Raw genomic sequence first — 13880 nt, 5'->3', positions numbered from 1 at the left:
CTGCCCGGCTTCCTGATACAGGAAGTATCGGGCTAGGCACCGGAGCATTTGGGCGATTACGAGTACTCGCCCAAATACTCAGAATCGGCACCAAAACTAGTATCTGTGCATTCCTAATCATAAGTAAACAATTCTGCTCTAGATGATTAAACCAGAAAGGTTAGTAGATTCCAAAAATGAATGGTGTCAGTACTGTGGAGGAAGGAGCAATGAAGAGAGCCAGTTTTTCTAGGGAGTAAATAGGGGGCTATAAAAACCTGATAGATGGTCAAACTTTTCCCCATTCTAAAAAAAAAGGTTTTGGCTTTTCCCTGTAAATATTATGTACTGGTGTGTGATATTTTATTCTTATTTTGTTCAGGAGTTGAATGTAGTAAATATAGGTACCAATGCAGTAACCATTTCCTTCCTCCGCACAGGAATGGGGAAAGAGCTGTCCACACGAATTCATCGCAGCATACAAGCTTCAGCATGACATGTCATGGACGCCCTTCAAGGACATCCAAAAGCGAGATGCAGAAATTAGTATTATTGATAAACTGCTGAATGATCAGATTGCCCTTCCATCATCTGCTGAGCCCAACTTCAGAGGACTCACTAATTAACTTTCTGAGAAGCCTCTGGCTTCTAGTGTGCTCAGTGGACAAATGAGCAAGGGAATCGCATCCTCACTTCACAATAATTGGCTGTATGTGACTTTATTATGGGTTGTTTGTGGACTTGTCTATGTTGAGCAGATGTGCCTTTGAATCTTCCAATGAATTTGTATTCTACAGATCAGCTTGATTTTAATATATAATTCTCCATGAGTAAATATTTTAAATCGTTTACCTGAAAGAAATGACATCTTACTTTCTAATTTGCTTGCTGTTCCATTATTTGTGCCGTCACTGCTTATGTCTCCTTCTTAAAATACTAGTGATTGAAATGAAGGACGTGTAAATAGTTAGCCTATCCAAAACTGTCAGAGGTCTGGTGGGTTGGAGTCAGTCCCGAACATCTTTTATGTCTTGGATGTTTCAATTGCGAGATCTCCCCGTATTTCCTGGCTCTCTTCCTATCTACCTGGGTTCTTTGTGTGTAGCACTCTCAAGAATATAGAACAGAGTTGACAGAACATGGGATCCTCTTGTAATGGCCACAGAAGGTGTGCAATAGCTAGCAGTAGGAATTCTTCTAAACACACTGAGGGAGATGCATGAAGCTAAGGCCCGGTTCACACCTGGGCGTTTTGTATTGCGTTTGAACGCTCTGCAAAACACAAACACCGAAATCCCATTATTTCCTATGGGTATGGTTCACACCTGGGCGTATTACAGGCAGTATGAACGCGCTACAAAACGCCCTGCGCCCAAAGAAGTACAGGAGCTTCTTTGGGGCATTTTTGTCACGCATTTCCATTGGGATACAGCCAAGTAGCACTTCGGAAACGCCCGTTTTTTTTACCACGATAAAAACGCGCGAGACAAACGCGCATATTCGATACGCCTAGGTGTGAACCCAGCCTAAAAGGTGCCCATACACCTTGCAATCATCGGATGAAAATTTACATGCGATTATCGTACCGTAAATTCCAGTAATCCCCTTTTCTCAAAACGAATACATTATTAGCAATTTATATAAACATATGTAATCATATAACCTATATGAAGATCAGTGTGCTCTCAGGAGACTTGTCTTTTTGTTGCAGTTTGCACTTACTTGTTATCTATAAGATGCTGTGCAGGGTGTGAACGATGAGTATATCCAGAGGAGAGAAGCGCTGTTCCTTTCTGTCAGTGCCCCAGCTAATGGCAAATGTAAAAGAACTTGCAATACCTTTGTCAAACCCCCTTATACCACTTAAGCAGTTCTGGCTGTGACCTCACAACCCTTGCCCAGGTTCATCGAAGTCTCCTGAGTGCACACTGATCTTATATATGTGTTTATATCAATTAGCAACAATATGTTCTTTAAGAAAGGGAAGTGACTGGATCTGAGGTGCATTTGAGTGTTAACTGAATTCAGCCTCTCAACTGGGATGCTGTCAGATTTTTGCAGAGTTGTGTTGGTGGTGCTGCCCGCCAGCACTATCGAAATGCATTACACAGATTCAAAGCAGCGGCCATGCAGGACCACTACTAGTATTTAGAAGAGGACTCCCACCCTTTAGTGGGGCCTAGGTAGGGATAAGGGTCTGGTATGGATGGAGTGTGTGTGTGTGTCACAATATTTAACATTTTAGACTAAGGTGCCTTATGGTTTTGGATACTTTCATAGGGCACCGTGACATAAAAGGATAAAAATATAGACCTAATGACTCTCTAATATGAAGATGCAGAACATATGTATCGAACCAATGAATCCAGTGCTGCACGAGGATGGACCTGCTTCCATTCTTAGGCTGGGCAGAAAGGTACAAGAAGGGTGTCTTCATGAAGAAAAATAACAGGATCACCGAATATTTTACATACATGAAAGTAATTACTAGGTGCACTGTAAGTATTAAAGGAAAGTAGTCCCCAATGATTGATTTTAAGGTTGACATTCATTTTTTTCCCCCCTATAAAATGAGAGCAATGCAAGTACCTTAATTTGACTTGGAATTAGCCTCTAAGGCTGGGTTCACACCTGGGCGTATGGAATATGCGCTTTTACCGTGCTTTTTCTTTTGCGATTTGCGGTAAAAGAAACACGCGACAAACGCAGGTTTACGAGGGCTATCTGGCTGTATCCTAATGGATACGCGCAGAAAATATGCACCAAAAAAAGCTCCTGTACCTCTTTAGGCGTAGGGTTTTTTCAGTGCGTTCCTACGCGCTGAAATACGCCCAGGTGGGAACCATGCCCATAGGCAATTATTGATTTTCACATGTTGAGCGGTTTATAGCGCGTCTCTACGCGCTGTAAAACGCCCAGGTGTGAACCAGGCCTTACTCTCTCTGTACAGCAGAGTTCAGACTCCGAGAGGGAGAAGTAGCATAAAGTGCTAATCAAGTCAGTGCTGCAGAGCTCTTGTGCCAAAAAGGAGCATTCTGATAGGAAGAACGAGCAGAATTCCAGAGAGAGGAGTTTCCTTTATCACCGCCTCTCTATATGGAATGATGTCAAGCTGAAATAAAACGGGTTGCTAACCAGTGCTTTAAAATCGGATCCGTTTTGTGACCACACATAAATATATGACAAACGAATTGTTAAAAAAAATAAAAAATCCATATATTTTGCTTAATACAATTTCCTTGTTCTTGTTTAAAACATTGGACACAAAATATAACAATTTTTTTCCCCTTAGAATTTGAACGACAGATTAAAAATGTCAACATCAAAAATCATGTCTATATATTAACAACTCTGAAGCTGAGAAGGCAGTGCGGGCTCTTCACTACAGAAACATATTCACAATTAACAGACATCCCTTTTGGCTTGTGTATGCTGCAATGTGCACTGCGCCGCTTCCTGTGGCTTGCCGTGTAGCATTCCAGGTGAACCAACTGTCCCATACCTGTAACAAGAGGTCATTGTTGTGCATTCCGTACATGTGGACATTCAGGAAAAGCAAAAGAACATCACAATGCTGCCCAGATGGAAACAAATAGTGCAAATAGTATCTGTGCTCCATTGTGATTGTACCCGATGTTATTCCCAGATGGCCATTAAGCGCATTATACAAGGTACAATCTGACTGTACAAGTGTTTGGATTTACCCAAACTATGTAATATGAGGACTTACCTAAACTATCCAATCAGGCAAGCTTTTGCATTGCATAACTGTTGGTAGATTTAAAAGGAGATGTTGAAGGTTTGTGGTGTGCTTTAAAATGCAACACAACTAGGAGATATACCTATAGGTCATATACTAGTCTGCAGGCAACCTTAAAGGCGAAATATGGGGAAGAGTAAAATGTACTCTTCCTAATACTTTGAGTCGTCATGTGACACTGCAGTTGTCATACGCCGCCTCTATAGAATCGAGAAATGAAAGATCACAAACCGCTGATCACTCAGCTCACAGCCTTCTACATGCAGAGAGCAATGACTGTCAGTCACTGCTCCCTGTAGGGATTCCCTTCTCTCTGTTCCTCCAGTGCTCATTGGAGGGACAGACAGGGGAGGAGCAGGCACAGCTGGCTCTAGAGGCAGAAGCAGCTGTCAATCATACAGCGGGGTGGATCCCAACAATATTGTCTTTCCTGGCTGCAGCACAGCACTGCGCTGTCAGCAAATCACTGCAGTACCCCGCTATATGCCAAGTTTGGATCACAAGTGGACATTAGTAAATCTACTGTAAACCAAAAGAGACCTAAAGTCAAAAAAGAAAAAAGGTTTGCCTTTAGTTTTCTTTTAAAGCCATTGCGTCTTATGATTACTATTATTAGATACAGTAGTGAGGTATTTGAGGCCCCTATGTTTTTTTTTTCATTGTCTGTGTCCTCATTAGGGATATTTACTTTGTATTGGCGAACATTACCACTGGGGTAAAGGACAATTCGAGTTGTTACCAGAGCCAACCATTTCCAGTGGGGACAACTGTCAGAGTGCATTCTGGTCACTTTGGACCATTTTTTGTCAACAGGACAGGAAGTAAAGAAAAATCTCCCCAATGGGACACAGATGGCACAAAAAAAACCCCCAAAGTGTTTTTAACTACACCCTATTTTATCCAAAAAACAAATCATGGTTTGAGAAATACTTTAAAAATGAGAGCGATATGAAAGCTGCCATTGCCAACTTTTTGAACCTCCTGGGCTGTGATGTGGAACCTTCTTACTTTTTGGGTGAGATACTGACCGAGAACATGTATATGTCATGACACCTAATTGGCTGCATGCCTGCACATTTCAAACAAGCCCAGCATTATATTCAGCCATATTTCTATCCTGACCGATTCCCTTTATCACATATAGGTGGGTACAGAAGCAGACATTTTTAGGCTAAACCATTACTCTTCGGAATGACGCTCATGAAGTCACATGCTGCAGCACTCAGGGCTAAGGCCCAGTGAACCTTGCCCGCTGCACTCATCGGTAACTTCTAAACCGGCAGACTGAAAACGGATTCAGCACTAACCAACCGCTTTTGTGACCCCCATTGGAACATCTCAAAAATACTTTTTTTCACAAGTTTTGTGACAGATCACGAAGATGAGAATTCAAGTACGGCAATATGCTCCAGTTATCAGTTCTAATGTTTAAACGAGCTGCCTCCTCGTGATAATGAGCATGAATTAATATGTGGAACTTGGGCGGTAGAAGTATGGCAATTTTGTATTCGTGATCACAATAAGACACAACAAATTTGGAGAAATGGGACTCCACAAATTTCTGTAGAGACTCTTTTGACATCTTGTGGCAGAAAATGCTTTCTTCACACTGGTTTTCATCATCAGGCTGCATAATGCGCCACAGACTGACAAACAGGTGGTACCGGACAGCCAACTGGCAAGACGGTGGTACAGGGAGAGGCACAAAGAGTTCTGGGAATGAAATATGCAGTGGTTCCAGTCTTGAAAGATAAGTGAATCCATCCTCAGTATTAAATGTGGCATTTACACCCAATACAGATGGATACGGTTCCTTGGGAACCAAATGAATAGTGACCACTGGAGGTTTTCTCTCAGCATAGAGACACATTATATTAATGTCACCAATGACTTGATAATTAGCATTTGTAAGGTCAAACTGAAGCACAATACAAGAGAGTCTATGGTACTTTTTCTCAACATCTCCTTTGAAACTCAAATGGTACTTCAAAGCGAGCAATGAGGAAAGGTGATCCTCAAGGTATTGATAGTATTCTTGAAGACTGCATTCAGCCGGTGGACTTCCTTCTGTAGATTCTTCAGCAAAAGATAGCAAAGCGCTTTTTTCATCACGAATTGGACACAAACACAGAATCGGTTTCCCTGTGTTGTGGATTGTAAGCAGAGTGGAGAAATTCTCACTTTCGGACATTATTGAAGACAAGGATCTAGTTTTTGTTGGACCACCCATTGGAGACATGTTGAGAATTTTGTCAAGCTTGTCACCGGAAACATTGGCCAGGAGAATGTAATACAAACGCGAATGGTCTTGGATGTCGATGTCTTCAAAACGGTGCATCAGATGCTGTAACAGATCTGCCAAGTGCATGAAGACCACTTTGAGATGCTCATGTTGGAGAATGTGTTTGCACACAGATAACAAAGCGTTGCCCATACCCCAGTCCCCTTTTTGGCACAGGTCGGACTGAAACACCAAACGTCTTAAAAAGAGGACCGTACTGGTCTGTGGAATGGTTTTCTCTTGGGCTACTCTAGAGAGAACTTTGAGATGCCACTGCAGACACTTCATGGTTGTACGTCCCACAGGAAGGTTGACTATGTGCCTTTGTAAACCTTTACACAACGACACTTGCCAAGGCTGAAATTCCAGTAAAATCTGTGTTTGGTTAATCAAGTTAATAAAATAAAGTGCCAGAGAACTTTGGCTCTTGTACAGATCTAGCAGGGTTTTAGTCAAGTCCTCCATGTGCTTTTCACAAAAATTAAAGTACCGAACAAAGAGATAAACAGAACGGAAAAAAGTTGCTGTTATCTCCCGGTCAGCATTTTTGTCAACCATGCTATACAGGGCCATGAGATGTTCAAACAAGTATCCTATACCCCTCTCGGAGCGATAGCCTTCATTTTCCAGATAGACCATGCTCAGAAAATTCTGTCTGCAGAGCATTGTGGTGCAGTCATTGAAAATGTTGGGGAATAAGGCTGAGGTCATTTGAACAGTCAGTAGCACCGGTAGGTTCTCCCCGGGGTTCGAACTCAATGGTCGGTTCTCCGGAAAGTGCAATAGGCAATCTAAGTAGAACAGTTTCACCGGTGTAGAGAGAAGCGGGTGCTGGGTCATCCCCACCAGCCTCTGGAGGAGAAAGTGCTCATCTTCGGCCGTGAACAAACTATCAGTAAAGACAGCTTTCATTTGAAGAATGCTGTGAAAACATGATATGTCTTTTGTTCCAAACAGTCGCACAAGCTGAGACTTGAAAATGACAGGCGATATGGTACGAACCATGGCTACGATTTGTATTATTTGCCAAAACAGCGTGTTCTGGCATTCAGCAGTAAAGAGATAGGAGTCTTCCAGTAGCAGGGCAAGGATAGACTTTAATTCTTTTGTCTCATTGTTTGATGGTAGCAAAAAAAGCTGCTCTCCTGATGACGGCTGAAGTTCCTTCATGTCTTTTGTAGCACTCCAAAGAAAACTGTCATTGCTCATCAGCATTTGCTTGAGGGTTCCATTAGAAGGTCCCTCCTTCTGCGCCAAGATCTGCACTGCATTCTTGAGGGTCACACTGTACAGCAGTGTGTATGACTGATGAGCACTAGTCATTTCTTGTTGCTGCATTGTGTATAAATGTTCCAGCCTTTGTGAAAGGAGCCCCGGGTAGCAGCACTCTAGTTCTCTCAGGCACTCGCAAGCCATGACGCGTACAGGCCTGTTGGATGACCCCTGCTTCTTGTCGTTGATGTCTGATATAAGGTGCGTTAGCAAAGAGGCAAAGTCCTGGGCTACTTTGCAATTCCAGTTGAAGTTATCAGTGGTGATCAGCACAGTCTCGATTGCTAACAGGAGGTGGCACCTTAAACTTATACTTTTGACTGAAGTTGACATTTGTTGTAAAATATTTATCAGGATCTCCGCAGTAAGTTCACCTGCAGCTTTCTCTGGGCACAAGAGTGTAGGAAACTCTAAAAAAAGATTCAGCATTAAAACCTAGAACAAAAAAAAATATGGTCCATGTCAGCTGCAGTACATTACTGAAACAAAAATATTGCTTTAGAAGTTAAGTGGACTTGATTGGAGAATGCAAAATTTCCCTTTAACCCCCCCCAAAAAAAACAAAAAGGAAGGTAGGTGCGTGTGTTCCTAATGAACTATAAAAAGGTGTTCAGGTTCATATGTTCACCCTCATAACTAGGGATGTACCGATACCGCTATTTCGGTATAGAGCACCAATATTTTTTCTCTCCGGTACTCACCGATACCGAGTCCCATTCAGAAAGCCAGGCAGTGTGTAATGACTCGCCACCTGGCTTCCTGATTAGCACTATGTGACGAGTAAGCATGGAGCCGGCTTTCTGGCCAATCAGGTAGCCGGGTGCCGTGTAATGACGAGGGAGCATGTAGCCGGCTTCCCGGCCAATCAGGAAGCGGGCGCAGCGTCATTAAACGGCGCCCAACTTCCCGATTGGCCAGCTTCCCGACCAATCAGGAAGCGAGTCATTAAACGCTGCCCGGCTTTCTCATTGACCCAAAAGCTGGCTCCATGCTCTCTCGTCACAAGTGACGAGAGAGCATGGAGCCAGCTTCCTGATACAGGAAGTATCGGGCTAGGCATCAAAGAATTTGGGCGAGTACACTGAGAGACACTCAGAGAATTTGGGCGAGCATCGGCACTGATACCAATACTAGTATAGGTGCATCCCTACTCATAACTAAAGTCAAAAGTAGCTGCTGCACTTGGAACATCTTTTCTTTCCTGTGCTGCAGATGTTCTACTTAAAGCATACCTTGCACCAAAAATGCTCGTTTCAGGATCATCTTCTGGCCGGGGTCCAGGGGAATGCCGAGTAATTGAAATCTTGTGAGAAGATGCTATTGCATCTTCTTGTGAGATTTTTGGTACTCAGCAATGCCCAAGATCTCACTGGAAAAGATGGTGAGGTCACCCCATGCAGTATGGAAGCCGGGGTAAGGGAAGTATTTTTAATCACAATAGTTGATCCGGTCACTTGTAGCAATTACCCAGCAACATAATCACTTAAAGGAGTTGTAAAGTCCCACCATATCCTCTCCTGTTATCACATCAGCATTGTAATTGGAATACATACTGGAGATGTGTCTGATAATACAATCAAAGCTTACTTGAAATAAATCCCTTTTATGTAGTGAGTGCCGCCTTCTGTCTGCCCATCACTTTCACCAACTTCCTGGATTCCCAGTGTGCTATGTGTCTCTCTCCCTGCCACTTGATGTGATGTAATCTCAATTTCCCAAGACTACATATCCCATCATGCATTGCTTTTAGCAAGGAAATGCATATTCACAGGGCTGAGTGAAATTGTGTCAGTGCATTGAGGAGGTCCATCCTATGGGCATCTTCAATCAGAAAGTTATACTCTTCTAGATAGATATGGTAATTAGTAGGGATGCACCGATATCGATACTAGTATCGGTGCAGAGGATTTGGGTGAGGCCCAAATGCTCCGATGCCTAGCCCGATACCTCAGCTTCCGGTATTAGGAAGCCGGGCAGGGAGTCATTATACGGTGCCTGACTTCCTGATTAGCCGGGAAGCCGGCTCCATGCTCCCTCGTCACTTGTGACGAGGGGGCATGGAGCTGGCTTCCCGGCCAATTAGGAAGCCGGGCGCCGTGTAATGACTCGCCGCCCGACTCTCTGATTGGCCGGGAAGCCGGCTTCATGCTCCCTCATCGCCTCGTGATCAGCTAATCAGGAAGCTAGGTGGCGAGTCATTACACGCCGCCTGACTTCCTTAAATGGGAATTCCGGTATCGGTATTGGCCAGTACCGAAAAAAAAAATTATCAGTACTCGATACCGAAAAAACGGTATCTGTGCATCCCTAGTTATTAGGAGTGGGACAGAACTCATGGAAAATTATTATAGAAATAGATATTTATTTTTAGTTTTTGACCATAGATACCCTTTAAGGGACTACTCTCCAACTTCTACAGTGTTGCTGGTTCAGGTAAAGAATGAGCAATGCCACAGGAGCCTGTGAGTGCTGTGTAAGTGATCCTATTGCTAGCGAGCTGCCACTAGTGATAGGATTGTAGTGTGACATGCGGTCAGATTTTCACTTTTTAGATTTTTTAAAAGATCATCCACAAAACGTTCCACGGTTACGGTGGATAAGAAGGACCTTGGATTGGCACAAAAGGCGGCCACATTCTTGAACCAGCTAGTACTGTTCCTCTCCGCCATGATGCTGAACGGGTGACTAAACTAGGACGTTTGTACCGGAACCTGGAACAAATGTAACAAATATACATAAGAAACAAACACCCTCAAAATAGAGGATACATGGTGGCCCGAAAGGTGGAGAGAGCCTTTAATATTTAGTTTTAAATATTTTATTTTTATAAACATTTGCATTATTTAATATTTTTTATTCATTCATTTTTTATTACATATTTCTATTGTTTACTTTACTTTTAGGGGCTTTGGGGAAATATTGGGAGGCCTCTGATATTTCCCTTTTAAAATAGAAAAAAAGAGATTGGGGACACAGAGTTCTCAATCTCTTTCTCTGTGTCCCCTGTTATCAATGAACAGGAATCCTCTATACTGAGTGTTCCTGTTCATTCATAACATGAGGACAGAGTATGTTTACTATAACCACAATTATGAATGAACAGGAGGAGATGTAGATCACTTCCCATTCATTCATAATTGAGGATATAGTAACCGGACTCTGTCCTCAATTTACAAACACTCAGCGATCACGGACTGCTTGTACCTTGCTCTCCTCTCTGACACGCTGTCACAGGAGGCTGAGCGAGAGGTGCAGGGAGGAGAGCTCAGCCTCCAGTGACAGCGCAGGCTGTCTCCGCCCCCACACCGCTCTGCCGGACTGTGACAGGAGTGGTGTGGGAGGAGAGACACCGGTCGCTCACAGCGCTCTGCTACCGCAGTGCTCGGCCGCCTGTGAAAGTTTCTCTCCTCCCCGCCGGGACACAGAGCAGAACCCAGTGGGGAGGAGAGAGAGAATAGATGCACCGCTGAATCGGCCAGAAAATGGCACTTTCGGCATTATGCTAAAAGTGCAATTTTTGGCCGATATGTTGCGGCGGCCGATATATCGGTGCATCCCTAATATTTAGAACACTGAAATAATAATAATATCTAATATTCATCATTACAGACTCCCAGTCTGTGCAATTTGCTCTGTAGGTGACACAACACTCTACACACCAACTGAGCCAGGCATGGAACCTTCCACACACTATGCTAACATAACCCTGTCATGAAATACGAGGGTCGGATGCCTGGCTGCTATACCTACCCACAGGCTTCAGTTGTGGGAGGAGAGACACCGGTCGCTCACAGCGCTCTGCTACCGCAGTGCTCGGCCGCCTGTGAAAGTTTCTCTCCTCCCCGCCGGGACACAGAGCAGAACCCAGTGGGGAGGAGAGAGAGAATAGATGCACCGCTGAATCGGCCAGAAAATGGCACTTTCGGCATTATGCTAAAAGTGCAATTTTTGGCCGATATGTTGCGGCGGCCGATATATCGGTACATCCCTAATATTTAGAACACTGAAATAATAATAATATCTAATATATCTCATCATTACAGACTCCCAGTCTGTGCAATTTGCTCTGTAGGTGACACAACACTCTACACACCAACTGAGCCAGGCATGGAACCTTCCACACACTATGCTAACATAACCCTGTCATGAAATACGAGGGTCGGATGCCTGGCTGCTATACCTACCCACAGGCTTCAGTCAGTTCTAATTCACTGACCTGGAAGAAATATGCGGATCAGGAATGTCATAGGTTCTTAAAGGACTGTGGGAATAATAATTTGTGGGTGAATGGACCTGCATTAGACGTCATGATCTCAGCGGGGCTTAGACCGCCAGAGCCAGGGGGAGAAGAGGCTGCGAGGACTGGTCTGGCAGCCTAGAGGGAGCCAAGGGAGGGACCAAGGATCAGGTGAGTAAATCTGCTTTATTTGAGCCCCCTTAGAAAAAACAAGCACTTAACCCTTGCAGTGCCGGGGTAGCCCCACTGTAAGGGCAGGTTTGTTTAAATTCCCGGAGTTCTTCTTTAACTTGACACTTTCCCTGGTTAAGCGATTGAAGGAACTGAAGCAAGACAGTCAGCAGAACAGCCACACAGCCAGCGGCTGCCTTCTTGATTTTTTTCTGACAGGTGTCCTTTGAAAGACAACTAAAGCACAAAATTTAATAGTGTCCTCCTGTGACCCAAAATCATCACAGACATCCCAACCTTCAAAAACTCATTTCAGGGAGGCACCTCTCCAAAATAATGGCAGATAGCAGGGAAATCAACAGTCAGCAGAGGAGCTAATGCTTCCCCTGTTATCTGCTGTCTTTTTTTTTTTTGTATTCTGACAGCGGCCGCCTTCAGAAAAATAAATAAATACAACAGATAGCAGGGGAATGACTAGCTAGGCTGCTATTGGCCACTTCAAATTGCAATAGCAGGCTGGCTATTGCACCCGTCCATTGCTGCTGTCAATGAGCAGAGGAGGACCTGATGGAGAATATTTAGGGCATAATATGAAACATGGCCACCCCCCACCCCAACATTTAACTAAATGATGGGGTACTTCTCCCTGTCTATTTTTTTTTTACTTAAGCGTGGCTGTGCTTTGCTCCACCAGCACAGCCTTGGCATCCAGTCACAGGATCTTTAAATAGTAAGACAACAAGTCCTACCTACCACCATGGTAGATGAAGTCACGGATCTCGCAACTCACAAGTGTGGTCACCGCACTTGTAGTCCATTGTTTACTTTCTCCAGCCATATAACAAAAGGTCTGTACCGCCATACAGACCTGGGGCTGCGACGTAAACAATGCAGGAGCCTGTGCATTCCACTGATCATGGTTGCAATGCTCTGCAGGTTTCAATGCACAAACTGTAATAAATGCATTTATAAAAAAATAAATAAATATGTGGGTGCAATTATTATTAATATTTTTGCAAAAGCTGGACTGTGCCTTTAATATACAATATTTAAAATGTTACATGTAAAAGGTTACTGCCAAAAACATGCTATTTTATCCCACCTGTGGCCAAAACTTTTTGTTGCCGTCTGTCTTCCTGTTCCAGTGACAACCTCCCCCCCTCCGTTCTTGTACGGGTGTCACATGGTCAGGAAGTGAGAACATAGCCCCAATGGGGGTCGGGGTCTCTCTCTATATAAATGCATTCTGAGAGTTGTCATAAGAAAGGATTAAAGCGCAAACAAACCTTCTATGGTGACGCCATGCAGGTGTATCCAGGCCCCAAGGCCCCTCAAGACGAAATCACAGCTCACAGATCATACATCACTCAAACCCTCGGCCCCACCTGACTCCCCAGCTTTGCTAAACACCAGCAGACAGCCCGAAACTAACCTAAGAGGAAGCGGCATACAGCTGATCGGATGTGACGCACAACGGATAGCCATCTTCACTGAGGGCAACGTTTGCCCTTTCACCCCAAAAAAATACATTTACAGTCAATATAGAACGACAGGAAACCTCGTATTCACCGTTAAAATTCACAGCACGCTGGGTATGTTCATGGCATAGCGATAGTTTTGTCTCATTTGCCGCAATAGTGCAAGAGGCCCTTAGTAAACATGGCCCCCATGAAGTCTCCCCATTGAATTTACTGTATTTACTGCTCGAGCCCATTGGAGCGGGGTGACGTAATGACGCTGTGCTTGCCCCTGCCTGCCAGCCCAGGAAACCCTGTGCAAAGCTGCCAACGCCCGGTGGAGAGACGGGGAGCGAGAGAGGTAAGGGCCGCTTGGGCTTTACGGGGAAGCCGGGTGAGAAGGAACTCGCAGAGAAGCGGGCCGAAGGGGTGAGAAGGGGGGGGAAGGTGGTGTGTGTTCGCCGGGTTCAGGAAATATACAGGTGCGTATGGACGTGACCGGGGGCTCTGTGCCGGGCCGGTGATGTTCACCGCCCTTACAGCTCCGGCCGTGCAACAGTAAGGTAATCCATTTAATTCCCTTAAATTTTTTATGTTACAGATATATTTCTGTTGTTGTAATATTTCAGCTCATGTGGTTATATGCCAGCATTTGTATCCCGCTGTACCCAAATTTCATGTATAATCTCATTTAATGAAAACCTGCACTGCATCAGCCCTGGG

At 44.3% G+C, this 13880-nt stretch overlaps 2 protein-coding genes across 2 annotated transcripts in view; one reads left to right on the top strand and one right to left on the bottom strand.

Moving 5' to 3' along the window:
- CUNH1orf50 (chromosome unknown C1orf50 homolog) overlaps nt 1-754 on the top strand; it is a 9316-nt gene extending 8562 nt beyond the window's left edge. The window contains exon 5 of the mRNA XM_018552619.1: nt 420-754. Within this exon, the coding sequence (XP_018408121.1) occupies nt 420-605 (186 nt within the window). The 3' untranslated portion in view covers nt 606-754. The remainder of the gene's footprint in view (nt 1-419) is intronic.
- A 4042-nt stretch (nt 755-4796) lies between these two features.
- AP5B1 (adaptor related protein complex 5 beta 1 subunit) lies at nt 4797-9999 on the bottom strand. The gene is made up of 2 exons (XM_018552618.1): nt 9824-9999; nt 4797-7727 (listed from the first exon to the last, which is right to left on the bottom strand). Exons 1-2 carry the CDS (start codon nt 9959-9961, stop codon nt 5094-5096), a joined length of 2772 nt encoding a protein of 923 aa, XP_018408120.1. The 5' UTR covers nt 9962-9999; the 3' UTR covers nt 4797-5093.
- Nucleotides 10000-13880: the final 3881 nt, after the last annotated feature.

This window comes from Nanorana parkeri, unplaced genomic scaffold (genome assembly GCF_000935625.1).
Source record: "Nanorana parkeri isolate BGI_ZX_2015 unplaced genomic scaffold, ASM93562v1 scaffold94, whole genome shotgun sequence".
NCBI lineage: Eukaryota > Metazoa > Chordata > Amphibia > Anura > Dicroglossidae > Nanorana > Nanorana parkeri.
The sequence above is the reverse complement of the archived record's forward strand: the minus strand, read 5'-3'. Positions and strand labels throughout refer to the sequence as shown.

Coding starts and splice junctions, on each gene's coding strand:
- AP5B1 (XM_018552618.1), bottom strand. CDS start 9,961: ATGGCGGAGAGGAACAGTACTAGCTGGTTCAAGAATGTGGCCGCCTTT. Junction 7,728..9,823: donor TAAAAAGTGAAAATCTGACC/GCATGTCACACT, acceptor TTTTTGTTCTAG/GTTTTAATGCTGAATCTTTT.